Below are 21,978 nucleotides of genomic sequence, written 5' to 3' on the forward strand. Positions count from 1 at the left end.
CAAAGCGATTTTCAAGATATTGAAATAATCAACATGACTTTCGTCACCTGTAAAGATGAACTTTGCCAAAGCGAAAGCTTACCAACAAATATTTCGATAAATAGATAAGCGAGATAGACTCGGCTCGAAATAGCAAATGTTTATAATCGAAGTCTATATAGCAATACGACTTTTGTCTCAAGATAGGAGATAGAGTGGATAGACTTTTCAGTGATAGATAAGTTCAAGTCTCCACATACCTTTTTGTCGATGAAGTTCCACCAGTTCCTCGAGTAGTTCTTCGTCTTTGCATGATGAATGCCGTGGAGTCTAGAGCTCAACTACACTTTCTATCCTAGTCTGAGACTTAGCTATAAGTAGACTAAAAATCAAGACTTATAGTTTTGGCAACTAAACTTGACAAACAAGCTTGAGATAGCAACGCTTGCGAGTTCGACCGAGCAGTGCTCTAACACCGATGTTTTCCCATCCTTAAATGTCTACTCTCTCGACATTCTGACTTCGCCATTGTTTATATTCTAATGGCCGAATTTTTTAGGATTTTTGCTAAATGAAGAGCAAAATGTGATCTGAGGAGAGCAAAAATCGTAATCGACTCAATAACTACGACCAATTCCTTATATTTATCAAACTCGGACTAAAACACCCATACTATCATCTTCCTCTCTTGCACAACAAACTTAAGAACCCTAGAAATACTATTTTGTTGTAAAACAATAGAGCAGAAACAAATTTCATAATTTCTTAACTAAGTGTAAAAGAACCATAAAACAAAAAAAAACAAAAGTGAAAAAGAATTAGAACTGTAAATTAAAAAAAAAAATTGGTTAAGCATAAGCTGAAAGTTCAGATTGTTGAAACAATATTAAATTAACAAAGAAAAAAGATGAATGATTTACGCACTAGCTGTAGTTGTAAATGTGATTATGGTAGGCCTGTTATAATGAGAAGATGTTATTCGTCACCACCATAGTTTTCAATTACTGTGTACACATATTTTGTATTGTAAGTTAGTTACCATATTCTAATTCATGATAGCACTAAAACAAAAATCTTGTGAGGGGAAATGGTAAAATATCCTTTTGGTGATGTTGACATTAAAGAGCATCGGTAATTACTTGTATGATAATAAGAATAACAAAAAAAATATGAAACTTGTTTCTTCTCTATTCTTTTCAGCAAAAGATAATTTTTCTAGGGTTCTTAAGTTTGTTACGCCAGAGTGGAAGATAATATAATTTTTGAAAGTGCACAAGAAATACGTATGGTATGTATGGGTATTTTAGTCCGAGTTTGCTAAATAAAACGAGTCAGTCCTAATTAGCGAGTTGATTACGATTTTTTCTCTCCATATATCTTATTCTCCAGTGGTTGTATTTTATGCAAAAAAGTGTTGAGCCACATAGGAAACACATACTCGTCTCTAACTCTTTACCGTTGGGATGAAATGTCAATATTTTTTATTGAAAACATCCTCTAAGTGAACCTCTAGAACTCATCATTCACTCAGAGAACGTCTTCTCATCCAACTCGGTATTTATGAAATAAAAATTAATGTTATGTAATAATAAAAATAGAAATAATCTTAAACAATCAACTCGGTATTTATTTGATCACGTAAAGTTAGATAAACTTTATCACAGCCTATCGACACTGACCTAATCAAGATTAAGCACATTGTTATAAACTTTATCACATGCCATAATCTTAATGAATCTGATCATTAAATGACAATGCAAAGAGACAATTTATGGAATGTTTATTTTTACTCCTTGTAACTTTATTTTAAGAGGATATCTTAGTTATGGTGTCACGTACGAATTACATTACGTACATCTACCATTGGCAAAACTCCGATGCTCTCAAAAAATCTAATGATGCACACATGACCGAGATATCAACTTCAAGTATAAGCAACTGTTTAATGAACCTTTTTTTTGATGGTGTAATGTTAGATAAACTTTGTACCATAACGTATTAACACAAATACACGGTACTAATGTTCAAGATTAAGCACATGGGTAGATAAGCTTTATCACGGGCCTTACGCATACGGTATTTCCACAATTGCCCAAATTTTTTGTAAAAACTTTAGATGATTTGCGAGTGAGATCCACAATTTTTCAAAAGGATAGTCGAAATTCCACTTAAAAAGTGAAAGCTTGGAGTAGGAAATTTCCAATCTGCATCTAATAGTAGTCAACATCATGCATACGATGTTTTTGAGAGGTTACTAATTTTTCGGCAACTAAATGTAGAAGTGTGTTAAGTATAGTCCTACATCGCCTAGATCCCTGGATTTGTGAAGTATATAAGCCTTGTGCAACCCTAACCATGTAAGCCGGTATTCGAGGTTAGTTAGGTCCATGGACTTTAACATGATATCAGAGCAGGTGTTTGGCTGGTGTGTGGACATTGTTTGGCATGCTAAGGGATTGTTTGACGTAAGGGTATTGTTTCTTCTTCTTCTTCTTCTTCTTCTTCTTCGTGTGACCCAGTAAGGGTCTTGTTTGTTTGCCCCCCAGTAAGGGTCTTGTTTGTTAGCCTTGTGCAACCCTAACCATGTAAGCCGGTATTCGAGGTTAGTTAGGTCCATGGACTTTAACATGATATCAGAGCAGGTGTTTGGCTGGTGTGTGGACATTGTTTGGCATGCTAAGGGATTGTTTGACGTAAGGGTATTGTTTCTTCTTCTTCGTGTGACCCAGTAAGGGTCTTGTTTGTTTGCCCCTCGGCTCTGTGTGAGGAGGGGTGTTAAGTATAGTCCCACATCGCCTAGATCCCTGGATTTCTTCTTCTTCCAATCTGCATCTAATAGTAGTCAACATCATGCATGCGATGTTTTTGAGAGGTTACTAAATTTTCTGCAACTAAATGTAGAAGTGTGTTAAGTATAGTCCCACATCCCCTAGATCCTTGGATTTGTGAAGTATATAAGCCTTGTGCAACCCTAACCTTATAACCGGTTTTCGAGGTTAGTTAAACCCATGGATGCAATATATACCCTAATCAAAATTAAGATTAAGCACATTGTTATAAGCTTTATCACATGCCATAATCTTAATCAATCTGATCATTAAATGACACATGCAGATAGACAATTTATGGAATGTTTATTTTTTAATCCTTGAATTTAGGAAATTATAACTCTACTTCAAGAGGATATCTTAGTTATAGTGCCACATACAAATTACATACATCCACCATTGGCAAAACTCTGATGCTCTCAGAAAAAACCTAATGATGCACACATGACCGGGATATCAACTTCAAGTACCAGCAACTACTGTTTGAAGAATTTTGTTTGATGGTGTAATGTTAGACAAACTTTGTGTCATAACGTATTAACACAGATACACGGTACTAATGTTCAACATTAAGCATATGGTTAGATAAGCTTTATCACGGGCTTACGGCTTATTGACATGGATATAATATACTCTAGTCAGACTCAAAACCACGCAAATGGGCAGGTGATGTTTGTCACGTCTTATCGACATCGATATAATATACCCAAGTCACAACCTAAAAACTAAGCAAAATGGTTTAAGTCAGCTGGTCAGGCAGGCGATGTCTATCACGGCTTATTGACGTGGATCTCGTATACTTTAATCAAACAAATACAAACGGACCTAAAACAGAAGTCACAGAACTCTTAAGAAAAAGAAAGAATCTAAATGTCACTCAACGTCTTTGTAGGAGTAACAAGGAAGAACATGATTGGGTGGGGTTCCTATAAAGTTGCTCAGCTCTCAGAAACAGAAACCCATAAAAAATAGTACACTTCTTTGTTGTGAATCAGAGTGAAGACAAATAAACTTAGAAACTTGTCCTTTTTTTAATACTCCATACTCTTTCATTCGGTTTTTACTTAGACGAGTGGCTTATACTTCTACATGCATTCGCTGTTGTTGTTCACTCATCTATCTATCCATCCTCTTCTCTCCTAACCAAACCCTAGAAGTTTCTTTTCATTTCTATAAAACCCATTGATTAGCAAAGAAAAAATTAACAAGAAACATAAAATGGAGAATGGTAATGGTAATGGGGTTCATAAGAAATGGGGTTTCAGCGCAAATGATGAGATCGATTCAGCTTCTGGTATTACAATTAGAGGAGTTCTGAATAGTCTAATGAATTCTAGAAACCCGGAAGATGAAAGACCAACTATTCCTCTTGGTCATGGTGATCCTTCCGCTTTTCCATGTTTTAGAACAACTCAGATTGCTGAAGATGCTATTGTTGATTCACTTCGTTCTGCTAAGTTTAATGGTTATTCACCTACTGTTGGAATTCTTCCTGCTAGAAGGTAATCTTCTTTTTTTTAAGATTAGAATTTTGTTTCATTTCAATTTACTGTTTGTGTTGAATTTTATGGATTCTTTTACAATATCTGGGGTACTTGCTTTAGCATAATAGTTTGAAGTTGTGCTTATTACTTTTTACTATTGAATAAGGAATCTGGAATAGTCAAATTTTGGGGTTCCTTGTATGTCATCTTCTTTAGCATTTTGTGTGCTTTACTGTTTTATGATGGAAAGTGATACATGTTTTTGATTCAATACAAAACATAGAAGATTAAGGAGTTACTGATAAATGGATGGAAAGTGATGCATGTTTTTTGTTTTTGTAGGATATGATGGTTATTATAATAGCTCAATTCGTTACTTCTTCAAATGATTAAAAAAAAGCGTCTCAACTTTTTTTTAGTTCTTACAGACCAAATTTTTTAGCATGAACACTATACTTATGAGGGGTGTTTAGCATTCTTGACTTCTATTTGGGTGTTATATATTGATTGTCCTTCGTCAGAAATGATTCCATTTGTATGCATGTATTGCTATTGTTGTGGTTAACTGTTCAACTTTAACAGGTCTATAGCAGATTATCTATCTCGTGATCTTCCATACAAGCTATCACCTGATGATGTTTTTCTCACTATTGGTTGCACACAAGCAATCGAGATTGCAATGATGGTATTCGCTTGTCCTGGTGCTAATATATTGCTTCCTAGACCTGGATTTCCATATTATGAGGCATGTGCTGGTTTTAGAAATCTTGAATATCGGCATTTTGATCTTCTACCAGAGAAGGGTTGGGAGGTCGACCTTGAAGCTGTAGAAGCTCTCGCTGATGAGAATACCGTTGGAATGGTTATAATCAACCCAGGAAACCCTTGTGGAAGTGTCTACACGTATGAGCATCTGAAGAAGGTGAATACTCACTCTATTGACTCTGAATTTTGTTGTTACATAGCAATAACAAAGAAAAAAATGGGGCATATAATATTAAGTAATTGTTTCCATTGTATTGCATTAGATTGCTGAGACTGCAAAGAAACTCGGAATTCTAGTTATCTCGGATGAAGTTTATGGTCATCTCACATTTGCCAGTAATCCATTTGTGCCAATGGGAGTTTTTGGGTCAATAGTCCCTGTCCTTACACTTGGGTCCATATCAAAGAGATGGATAGTACCTGGTTGGCGACTTGGTTGGCTTGTTACCAGTGATCCCAATGGCATTCTTAAAGAAACAAAGGTTCTTACTCTATGTTGACAATTTCCCTTTTCTGTTGTTTTATTGCTAATTGCTAAAACTTATTTGAAATCTTGTTTTTCATAATCTCAGGTTGTTGACTCCATTATAAGCTGCCTCAATATTTCTGGTGACCCTGCGACTTTTATCCAGGTATACATTTTTCCGTGCTTGGTTTGAAAAGAGAGCTTTAAGTTAAATGCTTCTTTATTCATTTTTTTAGTCTAGGTGATTGTTGTAATGACGAGGGCTCCGCACTACTATCTGCTTATTTTCCTTCGTTTGTGTCTTAAATAATGTCATTGGTTCTTTCAGGCTGCCATCCCTCAGATTATTGAGAAAACAACAGACGATTTCTTCAGCAAGGTTATTACTATTCTGAGGAAATCTGCTGAAATTATCTATGATCAAATTAAGGAAATCGACTGCATTACTTGTCCCCACAAACCAGAAGGATCCATGTTTGTGATGGTAGGTCGCTGCACACTAATTGTTGGTGACATATTGTTCTTCAGTAAAATTTGGGGTTGCTTATAATATTTTGACTCATTCAGGTAAAGTTCAATTCAACTCTTATGGAAGACATAAAGGATGACATGGAGTTCTGTTTCAAATTAGCTAAAGAGGAATCCCTCATTATACTGCCAGGTGAGAATTCTACAAATGTACTAGATATGAATGAACAAAAACTGCTCGAATGTTGTGTGTTCCTGTAAAGTCATGCTGAATATTTAGAGAGAGCCTCGATCAACGCAGTTTTCTAAGATTTAATATGAGAACCCTTAAAATTTATGGAATGTATATTTATCTACTTTTTGTAGGAACTGCGGTTGGAATGAAAAATTGGCTGCGGATAACATTTGCTGTTGAACCAACATCTCTACAAGATGGTCTTCTGAGGTTAAAAGCTTTCTGCCAGCTATATGCCAAGAAATAAATATACATATAATTACTCAACAGTAGCAATAATCCGCGGTTGATAAGTGATAACGATTGTTATCCCATATGCATATGGAGACGTGGACGCTCTATGAATATCATTTATAGTCCTCTGTTTCCGTTAGTTAAGTTGTTGCAAGTATCTGCTAGTTTTAGCCCTGCCCTCTAACATTGTAGAGGAAGGAGCCATGTTTCAGGTTTAAATGTATGTTACAAAGAACGTTGTCATATTCTAATAGCAATCCCAAGTAGCTCATAACTTTTCTGTGTTCAATTTCTCATCTTACTGTCTTACAAATGATAAATGTGCAAAGGGCTCTAACTTGGCTATCTCAATCCTTGCCTACTTCTTTGCGTAACAACAAGTGCAAGACACGTAGAAGTACTGTCAGACTGATATCCATGCATTCCCCCTTCTCAAAGTGGGGCTCTATCATATCAAGTCTCAAATCAATCTCATGATGGTGATTGGTGAATGCGTTATTGCATAGAGAGTAGAGACGTCTGTCTTTGATCGTCTCTTTTATTAGCACTTTCCTTCTCTTCCTGGCTAAAAAACAGAATAAATTTTAAAATCAATCGGCAGAGTTTTTCACCTACTGCAACAAATTAGTAATATAGAGGGTGCCCATTTGTCAGTATATACCGTCCTTCCTAGTCATCGTTCATACATATCCTTTACCCCCTTTACCTTCTCTACTCCACACTCCTCCTTCAGAACTTCTTTTGTTTAGTTTGTGGTTGTTGCCATAGATCACTGGCACTGCAATTCCTCCTCCGAAGTGTTTGATATGGCTGGTATTTGTTTCTCTTCTTTTCAATTCCTGTTTTTTTCAGTATTTTTTTCACTAATTTTATTTCTAATGTTGTTTTTGTAGATGCAACAATTAAAACCAATGTCCAGGTTCCTGTGTTTTCATCATCCACTGAGGTAAAATTTGAAAATGTATCCACAAGTTTCTTCATTCTTTGTATCTAAGTAGAGAAGAAGATAATGGTGAAATAACCTAGAAACTGCATTGGCAAAAGATCATTAATGTTGTAAGTTTTGCTGTTCAAATGTTTTACTGATTGGAAATCATTTGATTCAGTTGCTCCAGAAATTGCAAAAGCAGTGGAATACTGGGAAAAAACAACCATACCCAGCAATGTATTCTAGTGTTTTTGGTGGAATTACTCTTGATCCAGCTTTAATGGTGATACCAATTGATGACCATATGGTTCACCGCGGCCATGGTGTCTTTGATACTGCCATGATTCTCAATGGGTAATTCACACTTGTATTACCCTTTGAATAAAACTACTTATATCAAATCAACAGTTTATTGCAAGCCCGAATAATACTGAGAGTTAAACCTGTTAGCCCAAACTCTATATTATACCAAGAATCATGAAGTTGGTGTTAGTATTTTATTCCTTTCCTGTCTGCTTTGTTACTTGCTGTTGGAAACAAAGCACTATAATCAAATCACACAAAGAAACCGCTGAGTCGCGTACTAGGTCGCTATCTTTAAGGTGTTTCGCGACTCTGCCTCTTGATTGTGCTAGCAGTCAGTTTTTTGTCGAAACCCTATGGGATAAAACAACTTATCTCTTTCGATTTCTCTGCACTGAGAAATCGAATCAATAATAACTCTTTCAACAACACTTGCTCAGAAAACTTGACGAAATAAAAATAACGTTCTAAGATACAGCGCCCCCAGCAATAGTAAAAACATATCCACTGGTGGCCTTGGAATCATCTGAAAGAGTATTCCAATTAGCATCGCTAAATCCTTCAAGGAATGCGGGATGCCTCTTATAGTGTAATCCTAGGTTTGTGGTTCTTTTCAGATACCGCATAACCCTCTCAATAGCATCCCAGTGTTCCAAACTAGGATTACTGGTAAACCTGCACAGAACTCCCACTGCATATGCAATGTCTGGTCTTGTACAATCAGTTGCATAACGCAGACTTCCAATTATACTAGCATATTCAGATTGTCTAACACTTTCTCCAGTGTTCTTAAACAATTTCACATTAGGATCAAACGGAGTACAAACAGGCTTACAATCAAAATATTCATACTTTCTCAGAATTTTTTCAATGTAGTGAGATTGATCCAAACAAATACCACTACTAGTTCTAGTTATTTTGATTCCCAGATTACACTAGCTTCACCCAAATCTTTCATGTCAAAATTCGAACTAAGCATACCTTTAGTTCATTGACAACAGATAAATTGGAACAAATATCAGCAAATCATCCACATGCAAGCAAACAATCACACACACATCATTCTCAAATTTATAATAGATGCATTTGTCACCCTCGTTTATCTGAAGTTATGTGAAATCATTAAATTATCAAATTTCTCATGCCACTGTTTAGGAGCTGTTTTTAAACCATAAAGGGATTTTTCTAGCTTACATACTTTCTGTTCTTGTCCAGGAATTACAAAACCTTCAGGTTGTTCCATATAAATTTCCTCTTCTATTCACCATTCAAAAAGGCAGTTTTAACATCCATTTGGTGAATAACAAGATTATGACAGCGGCAACAGCAATCAAAACACGTATAGATGTTAATCTAGTAACAGGAGAATAAGTATCAAAGAAGTCTACGTTCTCTCGTTGCCTAAATCCTTTAGCAACCAGTCTAGCTTTGTGCTTCTCTATGTTCCATCAGGCTTTAGTTTCCTTTTCAAAACCCATTTACAACCTAGGCTTACAACCAGGAGGTAATCTACTATACGCCAAGTTCCATTAGACATATGAGAATCCCATTCATTATCTACAGCTTCTTGCCAGAAACTAGACTCTGCAGAACTGACAACGCCTCTTGTAAATTAGAAGGTTCTTCCTCTACGGCATAAAATTCAAAATCAGGATCTTTGTGTCAGTCCTAGCTCTTTTACTTCTAGGTTCAACTTCAGTGATCCTAGTTTCTGCACTTCTAGGTTCTTCTAATCTATGTTCAGAATCAGCTCAAGGTAAAACACTAGATAAAGAACCCCCACTATTTCTAGATTAAAAGGAAATCTCTCTTCAAAGAATCAACATCAATAGATCAATAATAACCTTATTATTAATATCAAAGAACCTATAAGCTTTACTGTTTTGAGCATAACCAATAAAAACACATTCATAAGCTCTACTTTCTAACTTATGTCTTTTAGGATCAGGTTTTCTAACAAAAGCTAAGCAACCCCAAACTCTAAAATAAGAGACATTAGGTTTTCTATTTCTCCAAAGTTCATAAGGAGATATCATGGTTTTATTATTAGGAATGCGGTTCAAAACATGGCAAACAGTCAGCAAACATTCACCCCACCAATGAGAAGCAGCACCAGAGCTAAGCAACAAGCAACGTCAATTCAGTAAGAGTACGATTCTTTCTTTCAGCTTTCCCATTCTGGTTCGGGTTAGGTTTCATATCCCTTTAACGTCACCCACACATTAGCTTGTGCGTTATTCTTTTCCTTGTTAAATCTGCAATTCCTAGCCATGTGGTTTGGTTTATTACAGATATAACAAAGAAATTCAGAATTGGAATTCTGTCCATTTTTCGATGGGTGTTGGTTCTTGTTTTGATTAGGCCTTCCTCCTTTCTTCTGGTTCGGGTTAGGTTTCATATCCCTTTTCTTAGGTTTTAAATTCGGATGAGTCTTATTGTTAGAAACAATGAGAATCTCTTCCTTCTTATCTTGTTTCCGAGCTTCTTCCTCAACCCTGAGCTTAACAATCAAACTTTCAAGAGAAAATTCTTTAGTCTTGTGACGCAAAGTATTACGAAAATCTTTCCAGCTAGGTGGTAACTTGTCAATCATTACAGAAACTTGAAATTGTTCATCAGTTTTCATACCTTCGGCCACAATTTCGTGGTAAATTTTTTGAAGTTCATGAGCCTGTGCAACAACTGATCTATCATCCACCATTTGGTATCTCACATACCGGCTCACAGCATATTTCTTTGAACCCGCTTCCTCGGTGTCATATTTTTTCTGTAATGCATCCCATACATCTTTAGCAGTTTCAAAAGTTGAATAATACTCATATAAATCGTCAGATAATGCATTAAGAATGTAGTTTTTGCAATCAAAGTCATTATCGATCCATTTGTCGATGGCCTTTTGTTTTTCCTCGGGAGTTTGAGAAACAACTTCTTCAACACCACCGGTAGGAGGTGGATCTGTAGCAGCACCACCGCCAGCAGCAACAGCAGCAGTCTTATCAGCAGCAGGTTCCAGGGTTCCAGGATGAACACTCGACACAATCATATGCAGCTTCATCAGTTTGAGATAAAAGAACATCTTCAGCTTCCATCTTCTGAAATGCAACCCTTCAAATTTGAAAGGCTTGTTGGTATCATCAACGCGCTTCTTTTCATTCTCCATAGCAGAAACGTCACCTTAAAATTGTTGGAAACAAAGCACTATAATCAAATTACACAAAGAAACCGCTGAGTCGCGTACTAGGTCGCTATCTTTAAGGTGTTTCGCGACTCTGCCTCTTGATTGTGCTAGCAGTCAGTTTTTTGTCGAAACCCTATGGGATAAAACAGCTTATCTCTTTCGATTTCTCTGCACTGAGAAATCGAATCAATAATAACTCTTTCAACAACACTTGCTCAGAAAACTTGACGAAATAAAAATAACGTTCTATATTTTTCTTCCAGAAACCAGTTTTTTTTTTTATAATCAAAAAGAATCAATGGAATTAATGGAAAATTAATTTTCGATTAAATGCCAATTAAATTTCTTTGTAACAGCAAAAAAAACGGCCGTATTAAAATTTCAACATTAACTGTAATTAATCATGATATAATTATCTTAATACGTTTTGAAAATTTAAGTTAAAAACAGCAAAAAAATTGTTTCTGGATCAGCAGACCTCCCAAGACCCCAAGGCCCCAAGGCCCCGCTCCCGGACTAATGTAATATAATATATAGTATAAATAGTATATACCCTAGTGAAATTGTGTGGGGTGGGAATTGAACCCATGCCTATAGTGTGGGAGCTCAAAACAATGCCACCATACTATCTCTCTAACTTTGGCATATTATTACAAAACTATGTTTTTAAATATATACCCCAACAATCCCCCACTTATATTTTAAAACATTGAGCAAGTGCTATACAGTTGTGCATAAGCAAAGGTGCCTTTCGACTTGAACCTCTACATAGTGTTGAACTTTCTAAGTATCAGGTAACTAGAGTGACTCTCGTCTTGAACTCTAACTAATAATAGATTATACAACACACAAACTATATCTTAGAGTAAAGTTCTTAATTTTGCACATTAGGGCCATGTGCTTATCCCTTTCTTAACGAACGATCTAGAGAAATGCCCAAGTTCTCATAGAAGGCGGCCACACCTTCACATTCGTATAGGTGAGTCTATCAAGGATACTCCTGTATATCCCACTCTTAACTTAAGAGCTATAGACATCATTAAGAGTTTAAACACTCAACCTGTTTCCCACTTCAGGATATCATGCTATGGGAATGCATGACTCTATCATATTATTTGTAACTTCGTCTAGTCCCTTTGAACCTATTTCTAGGTTGGGTATCCATTACAAATGACTCAACTTCTCACGGGCAAAAGTCCCATACTTTTAGAGATATTCCATACCTTTTCTCTTGCTAATCCTTTCGTCAAAGTATCAGCTATATTTCCTTCAGACCTTACATGATCTACTCTAACAACACCAGTTGTGAGAAATTCTCTAACTGTGTCGTGCTTTCGACGTATCTGTCGATTCTTACTGTTATTATAACAGTTCTCTACTACTCCGATAGCCGCGGTACTATCGCAGTGGATCAAAGTGGCTGGTATCGGTTTTTCCCATACTGGAATGTCTGATAACAGACTCTTCAGCCATCCTGCTTCTTCACTAGCTGCTGCTAGTGCCATCAATTCAGCCTCCATCGTAGATTGGGCTATAATTGTCTGTTTCTTTGATCTCCAAGATACAGCGCCCCCAGCAATAGTAAAAACATATCCACTGGTGGCCTTGGAATCATCTGAAAGAGTATTCCAATTAGCATCGCTAAATCCTTCAAGGACTGCGGGATGCCTCTTATAGTGTAATCCTAGGTTTGTGGTTCTTTTCAGATACCGCATAACCCTCTCAATAGCATCCCAGTGTTCCAAACTAGGATTACTGGTAAACCTGCACAGAACTCCCACTGCATATGCAATGTCTGGTCTTGTACAATCAGTTGCATAACGCAGACTTCCAATTATACTAGCATATTCAGATTGTCTAACACTTTCTCCAGTGTTCTTAAACAATTTCACATTAGGATCAAACGGAGTACAAGCAGGCTTACAATCAAAATATTCATACTTTCTCAGAATTTTTTCAATGTAGTGAGATTGATCCAAACAAATACCACTACTAGTTCTAGTTATTTTGATTCCCAAGATTACACTAGCTTCACCCAAATCTTTCATGTCAAAATTCGAACTAAGCAACCTTTAGTTTCATTGACAACAGATAAATTGGAACCAAATATCAGCAAATCATCCACATACAAGCAAACAATCACACACACATCATTCTCAAATTTATAATAGATGCATTTGTCACCCTCGTTTATTCTGAAGTTATGTGAAATCATTAAATTATCAAATTTCTCATGCCACTGTTTAGGAGCTTGTTTTAAACCATAAAGGGATTTTTCTAGCTTACATACTTTCTGTTCTTGTCCAGGAATTACAAAACCTTCAGGTTGTTCCATATAAATTTCCTCTTCTAGTTCACCATTCAAAAAGGCAGTTTTAACATCCATTTGGTGAATAACAAGATTATGAGCAGCGGCAACAGCAATCAAAACACGTATAGATGTTAATCTAGTAACAGGAGAATAAGTATCAAAGAAGTCTACGTTCTCTCGTTGCCTAAATCCTTTAGCAACCAGTCTAGCTTTGTGCTTCTCTATTGTTCCATCAGGTTTAGTTTCCTTTTCAAAACCCATTTACAACCTATAGGCTTACAACCAGGAGGTAAATCTACTATACGCCAAGTTCCATTAGACATATGAGAATCCCATTCATTATCTACAGCTTCTTGCCAGAAACTAGACTCTGCAGAACTGAACGCCTCTTGTAAATTAGAAGGTTCTTCCTCTACGGCATAAAATTCAAAATCAGGATCTCTTGTGTCAGTCCTAGCTCTTTTACTTCTTCTAGGTTCAACTTCAGTGATCCTAGTTTCTGCACTTCTAGGTTCTTCTAATCTATGTTCAGAATCAGCTAGGTAAAACACTAGATAAAGAACCCCCACTATTTCTAGATTTAAAAGGAAATCTCTCTTCAAAGAAATCAACATCAATAGATTCAATAATAACCTTATTATTAATATCAAAGAACCTATAAGCTTTACTGTTTTGAGCATAACCAATAAAAACACATTCATAAGCTCTACTTTCTAACTTATGTCTTTTAGGATCAGGTTTTCTAACAAAAGCTAAGCAACCCCAAACTCTAAAATAAGAGACATTAGGTTTTCTATTTCTCCAAAGTTCATAAGGAGATATCATGGTTTTATTATTAGGAATGCGGTTCAAAACATGGCAAACAGTCAGCAAACATTCACCCCACCAATGAGAAGCAGCACCAGAGCTAAGCAAACAAGCAACAGTCAATTCAGTAAGAGTACGATTCTTTCTTTCAGCTTTCCCATTCATTTGAGGATTATATGGTGCAGTTCTTTCATGTATAATGCCATTAGTTTGATAAATTTCAGTAAAAGGAGAAGAATCATATTCAGTGCCTCTATCACTACGAAATCTCTTAATTTTCCTACCAAATTGATTTTCAATTTCAGCAATAAAAATCTTAAACTTTTCAATAGCTTCGTTCTTATGGCTCAACAAATAAACATAAGTATAATTAGAACAATCATCAATGAACGTCATGATATACCTCTTGCCATTTCTAGTTAGGATACCTTCATATTCACACAAATCAGAATGTATTAAGTCTAGTGGTTTCGATTCTCTTACAACAGATTTATGTGAAGTCTTGGTTATTTTTGCTTGACTACAGTATTCACATTTTTCAAAATCATTTTCAGAAAATTCAGGGAGGACACCTAACTTACTCATGTTATTTACTAACTTTTTACCCACATGACAAAGCCTTCCATGCCAAACATTAAAATTGCAAACCATATAAGCAGAAGAATCAATTTTATTCATAGCATCAACATTAAGCTTAAACATTCCATCAGTAGCATAACCCTTTCCTACAAAATTCTTATTCTTAGTTATAGTGTAAATATCAGACCCAATAGTTTGATACAACCCAGCCTTGTTGAGAAGATAGCCGGAAACAAGGTTCTTTCTCATTTCTGGAGTGTGAAGGACATCTTTCAGCATGAGTGTCTTCCCAGAAGTAAACTTCAACTCTACCGTACCAGAACCTTTCACCATAGTGCTGTGGGAGTCTCCCAATAACACTTTCTTGTCCTTGGTTTCAGCATAAGTCTTAAACATGGACCTATCAAAACAACAATGACGCGAAGCACCACTGTCTATCCACCACCCATCAGATCCACCAACCATGTAGAACTCTGGATCAGAGACCATGGCAATTATAACGTCACCCACAGCATTAGCTTGTGCGTTATTCTTTTCCTTGTTAAATCTGCAATTCCTAGCCATGTGGTTTGGTTTATTACAGATATAACAAAGAAATTCAGAATTGGAATTCTGTCCATTTTTCGATGGGTGTTGGTTCTTGTTTTGATTAGGCCTTCCTCCTTTCTTCTGGTTCGGGTTAGGTTTCATATCCCTTTTCTTAGGTTTTAAATTCGGATGAGTCTTATTGTTAGAAACAATGAGAATCTCTTCCTTCTTATCTTGTTTCCGAGCTTCTTCCTCAACCCTGAGCTTAACAATCAAACTTTCAAGAGAAAATTCTTTAGTCTTGTGACGCAAAGTATTACGAAAATCTTTCCAGCTAGGTGGTAACTTGTCAATCATTACAGAAACTTGAAATTGTTCATCAGTTTTCATACCTTCGGCCACAATTTCGTGGTAAATTTTTTGAAGTTCATGAGCCTGTGCAACAACTGATCTATCATCCACCATTTGGTATCTCACATACCGGCTCACAGCATATTTCTTTGAACCCGCTTCCTCGGTGTCATATTTTTTCTGTAATGCATCCCATACATCTTTAGCAGTTTCAAAAGTTGAATAATACTCATATAAATCGTCAGATAATGCATTAAGAATGTAGTTTTTGCAATCAAAGTCATTATCGATCCATTTGTCGATGGCTTTTGTTTTTCCTCGGGAGTTTGAGAAACAACTTCTTCAACACCACCGGTAGGAGGTGGATCTGTAGCAGCACCACCGCCAGCAGCAACAGCAGCAGCAGCAACACAGCAGTCTTATCAGCAGCAGGTTCCAGGGTTCCAGGATGAACACTCGACACAATCATATGCAGCTTCATCAGTTTGAGATAAAAGAACATCTTCAGCTTCCATCTTCTGAAATGCAACCCTTCAAATTTGAAAGGCTTGTTGGTATCATCAACGCGCTTCTTTTCATTCTCCATAGCAGAAACGTCACCTTAAAATTGTTGGAAACAAAGCACTATAATCAAATACACAAAGAAACCGCTGAGTCGCGTACTAGGTCGCTATCTTTAAGGTGTTTCGCGACTCTGCCTCTTGATTGTGCTAGCAGTCAGTTTTTTTGTCGAAACCCTATGGGATAAAACAGCTTATCTCTTTCGATTTCTCTGCACTGAGAAATCGAATCAATAATAACTCTTTCAACAACACTTGCTCAGAAAACTTGACGAAATAAAAATAACGTTCTATTTTTTCTTCCAGAAACCAGTTTTTTTTTTTATAATCAAAAAGAATCAATGGAATTAATGGAAAATTAATTTTCGATTAAATGCCAATTAAATTTCTTTGTAACAGCAAAAAAACGGCCGTATTAAAATTTCAACATTAACTGTAATTAATCATGATATAATTATCTTAATACGTTTTGAAAATTTAAGTTAAACAAAAAAAAATTGTTTCTGGATCAGCAGACCTCCCAAGACCCCCAAGGCCCCGCTCCCGGACTAATGTAATATAATATATAGTATAAATAGTATATACCCTAGTGAAATTGTGTGGGGTGGGAATTGAACCCATGCCTATAGTGTGGGAGCTCAAAACAATGCCACCATACTATCTCTCTAACTTTGGCATATTATTACAAAACTATGTTTTTAAATATATACCCCAACAATCCCCCACTTATATTTTAAAACATTGAGCAAGTGCTATACAGTTGTGCATAAGCAAAGGTGCCTTTCGACTTGAACCTCTACATAGTGTTGAACTTTCTAAGTATCAGGTAACTAGAGTGACTCTCGTCTTGAACTCTAACTAATAATAGATTATACAACACACACAACTATATCTTAGAGTAAAGTTCTTAATTTTGCACATTAGGGCCATGTGCTTATCCCTTTCTTAACGAACGATCTAGAGAAATGCCCAAGTTCTCATAGAAGGCGGCCACACCTTCACATTCGTATAGGTGAGTCTATCAAGGATACTCCTGTATATCCCACTCTTAACTTAAGAGCTATAGACATCATTAAGAGTTTAAACACTCAACCTGTTTCCCACTTCAGGATATCATGCTATGGGAATGCATGACTCTATCATATTATTTGTAACTTTCGTCTAGTCCCTTTGAACCTATTTCTAGGTTGGGTATCCATTACAAATGACTCAACTTCTCACGGGCAAAAGTCCCATACTTTTAGAGATATTCCATACCTTTTCTCTTGCTAATCCTTTCGTCAAAGTATCAGCTATATTTCCTTCAGACCTTACATGATCTACTCTAACAACACCAGTTGTGAGAAATTCTCTAACTGTGTCGTGCTTTCGACGTATCTGTCGATTCTTACTGTTATTATAACAGTTCTCTACTACTCCGATAGCCGCCGCGGTACTATCGCAGTGGATCAAAGTGGCTGGTATCGGTTTTTCCCATACTGGAATGTCTGATAACAGACTCTTCAGCCATCCTGCTTCTTCACTAGCTGCTGCTAGTGCCATCAATTCAGCCTCCATCGTAGATTGGGCTATAATTGTCTGTTTCTTTGATCTCCAAGATACAGCGCCCCCAGCAATAGTAAAAACATATCCACTGGTGGCCTTGGAATCATCTGAAAGAGTATTCCAATTAGCATCGCTAAATCCTTCAAGGACTGCGGGATGCCTCTTATAGTGTAATCCTAGGTTTGTGGTTCTTTTCAGATACCGCATAACCCTCTCAATAGCATCCCAGTGTTCCAAACTAGGATTACTGGTAAACCTGCACAGAACTCCCACTGCATATGCAATGTCTGGTCTTGTACAATCAGTTGCATAACGCAGACTTCCAATTATACTAGCATATTCAGATTGTCTAACACTTTCTCCAGTGTTCTTAAACAATTTCACATTAGGATCAAACGGAGTACAAGCAGGCTTACAATCAAAATATTCATACTTTCTCAGAATTTTTTCAATGTAGTGAGATTGATCCAAACAAATACCACTACTAGTTCTAGTTATTTTGATTCCCAAGATTACACTAGCTTCACCCAAATCTTTCATGTCAAAATTCGAACTAAGCATACCTTTAGTTTCATTGACAACAGATAAATTGGAACCAAATATCAGCAAATCATCCACATACAAGCAAACAATCACACACATCATTCTCAAATTTATAATAGATGCATTTGTCACCCTCGTTTATTCTGAAGTTATGTGAAATCATTAAATTATCAAATTTCTCATGCCACTGTTTAGGAGCTTGTTTTAAACCATAAAGGGATTTTTCTAGCTTACATACTTTCTGTTCTTGTCCAGGAATTACAAAACCTTCAGGTTGTTCCATATAAATTTCCTCTTCTAGTTCACCATTCAAAAAGGCAGTTTTAACATCCATTTGGTGAATAACAAGATTATGAGCAGCGGCAACAGCAATCAAAACACGTATAGATGTTAATCTAGTAACAGGAGAATAAGTATCAAAGAAGTCTACGTTCTCTCGTTGCCTAAATCCTTTAGCAACCAGTCTAGCTTTGTGCTTCTCTATTGTTCCATCAGGTTTTAGTTTCCTTTTCAAAACCCATTTACAACCTATAGGCTTACAACCAGGAGGTAAATCTACTATACGCCAAGTTCCATTAGACATATGAGAATCCCATTCATTATCTACAGCTTCTTGCCAGAAACTAGACTCTGCAGAACTGAACGCCTCTTGTAAATTAGAAGGTTCTTCCTCTACGGCATAAAATTCAAAATCAGGATCTCTTGTGTCAGTCCTAGCTCTTTTACTTCTTCTAGGTTCAACTTCAGTGATCCTAGTTTCTGCACTTCTAGGTTCTTCTAATCTATGTTCAGAATCAGCTCAAGGTAAAACACTAGATAAAGAACCCCCACTATTTCTAGATTTAAAAGGAAATCTCTCTTCAAAGAAATCAACATCAATAGATTCAATAATAACCTTATTATTAATATCAAAGAACCTATAAGCTTTACTGTTTTGAGCATAACCAATAAAAACACATTCATAAGCTCTACTTTCTAACTTATGTCTTTTAGGATCAGGTTTTCTAACAAAAGCTAAGCAACCCCAAACTCTAAAATAAGAGACATTAGGTTTTCTATTTCTCCAAAGTTCATAAGGAGATATCATGGTTTTATTATTAGGAATGCGGTTCAAAACATGGCAAACAGTCAGCAAACATTCACCCCACCAAGAGAAGCAGCACCAGAGCTAAGCAAACAAGCAACAGTCAATTCAGTAAGAGTACGATTCTTTCTTTCAGCTTTCCCATTCATTTGAGGATTATATGGTGCAGTTCTTTCATGTATAATGCCATTAGTTTGATAAATTTCAGTAAAAGGAGAAGAATCATATTCAGTGCCTCTATCACTACGAAATCTCTTAATTTTCCTACCAAATTGATTTTCAATTTCAGCAATAAAAATCTTAAACTTTTCAATAGCTTCGTTCTTATGGCTCAACAAATAAACATAAGTATAATTAGAACAATCATCAATGAACGTCATGATATACCTCTTGCCATTTCTAGTTAGGATACCTTCATATTCACACAAATCAGAATGTATTAAGTCTAGTGGTTTCGATTCTCTTACAACAGATTTATGTGAAGTCTTGGTTATTTTTGCTTGACTACAGTATTCACATTTTTCAAAATCATTTTCAGAAAATTCAGGGAGGACACCTAACTTACTCATGTTATTTACTAACTTTTTACCCACATGACAAAGCTTATCATGCCAAACATTAAAATTGCAAACCATATAAGCAGAAGAATCAATTTTATTCATAGCATCAACATTAAGCTTAAACATTCCATCAGTAGCATAACCCTTTCCTACAAAATTCTTATTCTTAGTTATAGTGTAAATATCAGACCCAATAGTTTGATACAACCCAGCCTTGTTGAGAAGATAGCCGGAAACAAGGTTCTTTCTCATTTCTGGAGTGTGAAGGACATCTTTCAGCATGAGTGTCTTCCCAGAAGTAAACTTCAACTCTACCGTACCAGAACCTTTCACCATAGTGCTGTGGGAGTCTCCCAATAACACTTTCTTGTCCTTGGTTTCAGCATAAGTCTTAAACATGGACCTATCAAAACAACAATGACGCGAAGCACCACTGTCTATCCACCACCCATCAGATCCACCAACCATGTAGAACTCTGGATCAGAGACCATGGCAATTATAACGTCACCCACACATTAGCTTGTGCGTTATTCTTTTCCTTGTTAAATCTGCAATTCCTAGCCATGTGGTTTGGTTTATTACAGATATAACAAAGAAATTCAGAATTGGAATTCTGTCCATTTTTCGATGGGTGTTGGTTCTTGTTTTGATTAGGCCTTCCTCCTTTCTTCTGGTTCGGGTTAGGTTTCATATCCCTTTTCTTAGGTTTTAAATTCGGATGAGTCTTATTGTTAGAAACAATGAGAATCTCTTCCTTCTTATCTTGTTTCCGAGCTTCTTCCTCAACCCTGAGCTTAACAATCAAACTTTCAAGAGAAAATTCTTTAGTCTTGTGACGCAAAGTATTACGAAAATCTTTCCAGCTAGGTGGTAACTTGTCAATCATTACAGAAACTTGAAATTGTTCATCAGTTTTCATACCTTCGGCCACAATTTCGTGGTAAATTTTTTGAAGTTCATGAGCCTGTGCAACAACTGATCTATCATCCACCATTTGGTATCTCACATACCGGCTCACAGCATATTTCTTTGAACCCGCTTCCTCGGTGTCATATTTTTTCTGTAATGCATCCCATACATCTTTAGCAGTTTCAAAAGTTGAATAATACTCATATAAATCGTCAGATATGCATTAAGAATGTAGTTTTTGCAATCAAAGTCATTATCGATCCATTTGTCGATGGCCTTTTGTTTTTCCTCGGGAGTTTGAGAAACAACTTCTTCAACACCACCGGTAGGAGGTGGATCTGTAGCAGCACCACCGCCAGCAGCAACAGCAGCAGCAACAGCAGCAGTCTTATCAGCAGCAGGTTCCAGGGTTCCAGGATGAACACTCGACACAATCATATGCAGCTTCATCAGTTTGAGATAAAAGAACATCTTCAGCTTCCATCTTCTGAAATGCAACCCTTCAAATTTGAAAGGCTTGTTGGTATCATCAACGCGCTTCTTTTCATTCTCCATAGCAGAAACGAATCACCTTAAAATTGTTGGAAACAAAGCACTATAATCAAATCACACAAAGAAACCGCTGAGTCGCGTACTAGGTCGCTATCTTTAAGGTGTTTCGCGACTCTGCCTCTTGATTGTGCTAGCAGTCAGTTTTTTGTCGAAACCCTATGGGATAAAACAGCTTATCTCTTTCGATTTCTCTGCACTGAGAAATCGAATCAATAATAACTCTTTCAACAACACTTGCTCAGAAAACTTGACGAAATAAAATCGTTCTATTTTTTCTTCCAGAAACCAGTTTTTTTTTTATAATCAAAAAGAATCAATGGAATTAATGGAAAATTAATTTTCGATTAAATGCCAATTAAATTTCTTTGTAACAGCAAAAAAAAACGGCCGTATTAAAATTTCAACATTAACTGTAATTAATCATGATATAATTATCTTAATAAGTTTTGAAAATTTAAGTTAAAAACAACAAAAAAAAAATTGTTTCTGGATCAGCAGACCTCCCAAGACCCCCAAGTCCCCAAGGCCCCGCTCCCGGACTAATGTAATATAATATATAGTATAAATAGTATATACCCTAGTGAAATTGTGTGGGGTGGGAATTGAGCCCATGCCTATAGTGTGGGAGCTCAAAACAATGCCACCATACTATCTCTCTAACTTTGGCATATTATTACAAAACTATGTTTTTAAATATATACCCCAACAATCCCCCACTTATATTTTAAAACATTGAGCAAGTGCTATACAGTTGTGCATAAGCAAAGGTTCCTTTCGACT

At 36.3% G+C, this 21,978-nt stretch overlaps 2 protein-coding genes across 2 annotated transcripts; both read left to right on the forward strand.

Moving 5' to 3' along the window:
* Positions 1-3,759: 3,759 nt before the first annotated feature.
* LOC113318550 (probable aminotransferase TAT2) lies at positions 3,760-6,748 on the forward strand. Its single transcript, XM_026566719.1, has 7 exons — positions 3,760-4,309; positions 4,874-5,213; positions 5,320-5,538; positions 5,629-5,688; positions 5,851-6,006; positions 6,090-6,183; positions 6,357-6,748. The coding sequence occupies exons 1-7, from the start codon at positions 4,026-4,028 to the stop codon at positions 6,470-6,472; spliced, it is 1,269 nt and encodes a 422-aa protein (XP_026422504.1). The 5' UTR covers positions 3,760-4,025; the 3' UTR covers positions 6,473-6,748.
* A 106-nt stretch (positions 6,749-6,854) lies between these two features.
* On the forward strand, positions 6,855-7,942 carry LOC113318551 (D-amino-acid transaminase, chloroplastic-like). Its single transcript, XM_026566720.1, has 3 exons — positions 6,855-7,272; positions 7,353-7,405; positions 7,566-7,942. The coding sequence occupies exons 1-3, from the start codon at positions 7,266-7,268 to the stop codon at positions 7,743-7,745; spliced, it is 240 nt and encodes a 79-aa protein (XP_026422505.1). The 5' UTR covers positions 6,855-7,265; the 3' UTR covers positions 7,746-7,942.
* The last annotated feature ends 14,036 nt before the right edge of the window (positions 7,943-21,978 follow it).

The sequence above is a fragment of the Papaver somniferum genome, chromosome 10 (genome assembly GCF_003573695.1).
Source record: "Papaver somniferum cultivar HN1 chromosome 10, ASM357369v1, whole genome shotgun sequence".
Taxonomy (NCBI): Eukaryota; Viridiplantae; Streptophyta; class Magnoliopsida; order Ranunculales; family Papaveraceae; genus Papaver; species Papaver somniferum.